Below are 3,089 nucleotides of genomic sequence, written 5' to 3' on the forward strand. Positions count from 1 at the left end.
GTATGGAAGCGATCGATAAAATTCAAACAAGTTCTAATCTAAGCAATCATCTTGATGCTCTTGAGATCCTTATCAGTTAGCTATTGAAGTTGCTTACATAAATAGTTGGTTCTATTTTTAGCTCAAAATTGAACCTCAACTATTGGCTCATACTATTAAATCTACTAAGATTGTTCCTTGACATCTTAGAAATAAATGATTAAATTGTTTGGAGTTAATTAAGAGTATGTCTTTCCATATATTTCATATCTTTGGTAAAAGAAATCATTGTGTTGATAAGATCACTTTCATGAGATTTCAATTTACTTGTATGCATTGGTGGGACACTATTCCAATTAATATTGGAGATATTTTTTTTTAGAAATAAGTTTGGTCTTCTTCATTATTGATTTTGTTAATTTTTTCTTTTATTTTCATATTGGTGTCTCTTATTGCTATGCACTCTTTATTCTTTTATCATACTCATATCTGATTGAGTTTTCTTAGTTAAGTTTTTAATAAGATATATATCGTCGTACATCATTTTTTTTCTTCTTAGGTTTTAGTTTAGTCTCCCTATAATTGTTATTTTTCTATTTTATTTTCAATATATTTATTATGATGGATCAAATCTATTATGTGATATTTTTACACTTTAATTTTTGTTTAAAAAAAAACTAAATAGAGTGTTAAACTAATTCAACCTCCCTAACGAGAATATATAATGTCCACATACATTTTGATTTTTAACAATGTTTCAACTAAAAAAATTCATAAAAAATGAGAATTTAAACGAAATAAAAAACAAACATAGAAACAAATATTATGAACTTTAAATTTGAAGGATGCTTCAACATTGATTTATCAAATCTTTTACTTGTTCAAATAGTGGTTCATCTTTGGTTGGATCCAATAGTTCCATCCCATGAAAACCTTCTCCAAGGTATCCCACAACTTTAACCCCTTTGCTTCTCAACATCTCCACAAACCCAACTTGACGATCAATCAAAGGGTCCCCATTACAACACGTGACAAGAATCTTCCATCCCAGCCGTTTAATTTCATCAAAGCAAAAACAATCTCCTTCATCCACAGCCGTCGGATTACAATACTTATGATCCCTATCCACACCCTTAGGCAATGCATACTCCCACATTAGATCAGAACCCCTAAGAGGCAAAGCTCGATCATTTTCCAATCTTATCTCAGACTCCGTCCTATGGGACCCACCAAAAAATGGATGGTGCAATATCAACCCTTTGATCTTCAATTGGTCAAAGTCAAACCCATCAATGGCTGCGGCCACATGTAAACCCGCATGATAAGCAATGTTCCCTCCCGCACTGGATCCCATAAGGTAGCAATTTGAAACATCACAAGATTCACGTATCCATTTTTCATTTGTAGTTTTTAACCAATGTAATGCCTCCACTGCGTCATCATAGGCGGCCGGGAGACGTGACTCGGGCGCTAGACGGTAGTCCACGGAGGCAACCACGACGTTAATTTTTTCGGCTAATTTAAAACAAAAATCGTGATTAATTGTGGATGAAGCGCTAAAGAAAATAAAACCACCTCCATGATAATATATAATTAGAGGGAGTTTTTTGGAATTATGAAGTGCTATGCTAGGTAGAAATAAACGTAACCATGTTTTATTAATAGGACTAAGAGGGACATCTTTGGAGATAACAATGTTGTTTGGGTCTTGTGTGGGTTCAATGTTTGGTATTTGCATATGCCTTGTGACACTACCATCATTGTTTAGGATAAAGGGTTGGCTCTCCGTTGAATCAATGGTGGGATTTGAGTTCAATGGTAAATCTTTTTTCGATTCATGCTTAGACATGGTGATTTGGAGGCTTTGAGAGTAATTCAGTCAAGATCAATGCTAAATTCTAATGATGAATATCGATCTCCAAATGTTAATCTCTTTCTGAAATTTGCCTGTTATATTACTATTATATATAGTGGTTAAGTTAATTTTAAATTTCACTTTCATTCTTTAAGTATTTATTTTATTTTATTTTGGTCAATTAAATTATATATATTATACATATTGATTTAATTTTTTTAGATTCATTTTAGTCTCATAAATCACCTGCATTAAATATTTTAGTTTCTTTAATTATAAACATTACATATATTGGTTCTTAAATTTGAAAACATTAGACTATTAATAATATAACTAAAGTGTCTGATGTTTATAACTTAAATATCAACACATCTATTATTTATAATTTAATAGATAAAAATATTTAATATTTATAAGAATAAAAATAAAATTAAAAAAATATTTTTGAGAGATCAAAATATTTACCATTTAAACTTTTATATATATATATATCTTAAATATAACATTTATTTTTATAAACGTAATAAGTAAGTAACTATTTCGTATTTAATAGTGTAAAAAAACTGTTTTGTATTTAACTATGAAATTTCTTTAAGAATTAGCAATTATTACGGAAAAGAATCATATTACTCTTATTAAGTGTCCTTCAAACTACTTAATGGTAAAATAATTTTTATTTAATTTTAATTAATTAATAGTCTTAGCCTAATATTTACTGGTATTAATAAGCAACTAACTGTTTTTGTATTTAATTGTGTAAAAAAACTCTTTTGTATTTAATTATGAAACTTCTTTATAATAATTTATTATTACAAAAAATATATATTAGCCTTATTAAATATCTTTAAGTATTAAAACAAATATTGTTTTTATTTTTTAATTAATTAATCATCTTAGATTAATATTTATTGCTATTTTTTTATAAAAAAAAAATTGTAAGGTGCAAGCTAAATATTACTTTTTGTGTGTAGCTATATTATATTGTTACATGTTTATATTTTTTTTTTATATAAATTCAAATTTACAAAAAAAATAAAAGTAGATGAATTTGCGATAAGTAAATGAATGTTAATATTTGTTTCGATGAAAAAAGAAAAAAAAGAGCTTAGACATGTAAGTTTTTAGAGGAAAAAAAGTTTAGTATGTTTATGGGTACGGATAAATTCAGAAATCTAGTCAATCAAACTAATTCAACTCGCATTTTGACTCAATTCATTTAAGTTTGAGTATAATTTGAATCAACTCATTAAAATCA

The 3,089-nt window shown here is 27.5% G+C and overlaps 1 protein-coding gene across 1 annotated transcript; it reads right to left on the bottom strand.

The window, feature by feature from the left end:
* Positions 1-829: 829 nt before the first annotated feature.
* On the bottom strand, positions 830-1,828 carry LOC101515227 (carboxylesterase 1-like). The gene has a single exon (XM_004516947.3). It carries the CDS (start codon positions 1,826-1,828, stop codon positions 830-832), a length of 999 nt encoding a protein of 332 aa, XP_004517004.1.
* Positions 1,829-3,089: the final 1,261 nt, after the last annotated feature.

The sequence above is a fragment of the Cicer arietinum genome, chromosome 8 (assembly GCF_000331145.2).
Source record: "Cicer arietinum cultivar CDC Frontier isolate Library 1 chromosome 8, Cicar.CDCFrontier_v2.0, whole genome shotgun sequence".
NCBI classification, from domain to species: domain Eukaryota; kingdom Viridiplantae; phylum Streptophyta; class Magnoliopsida; order Fabales; family Fabaceae; genus Cicer; species Cicer arietinum.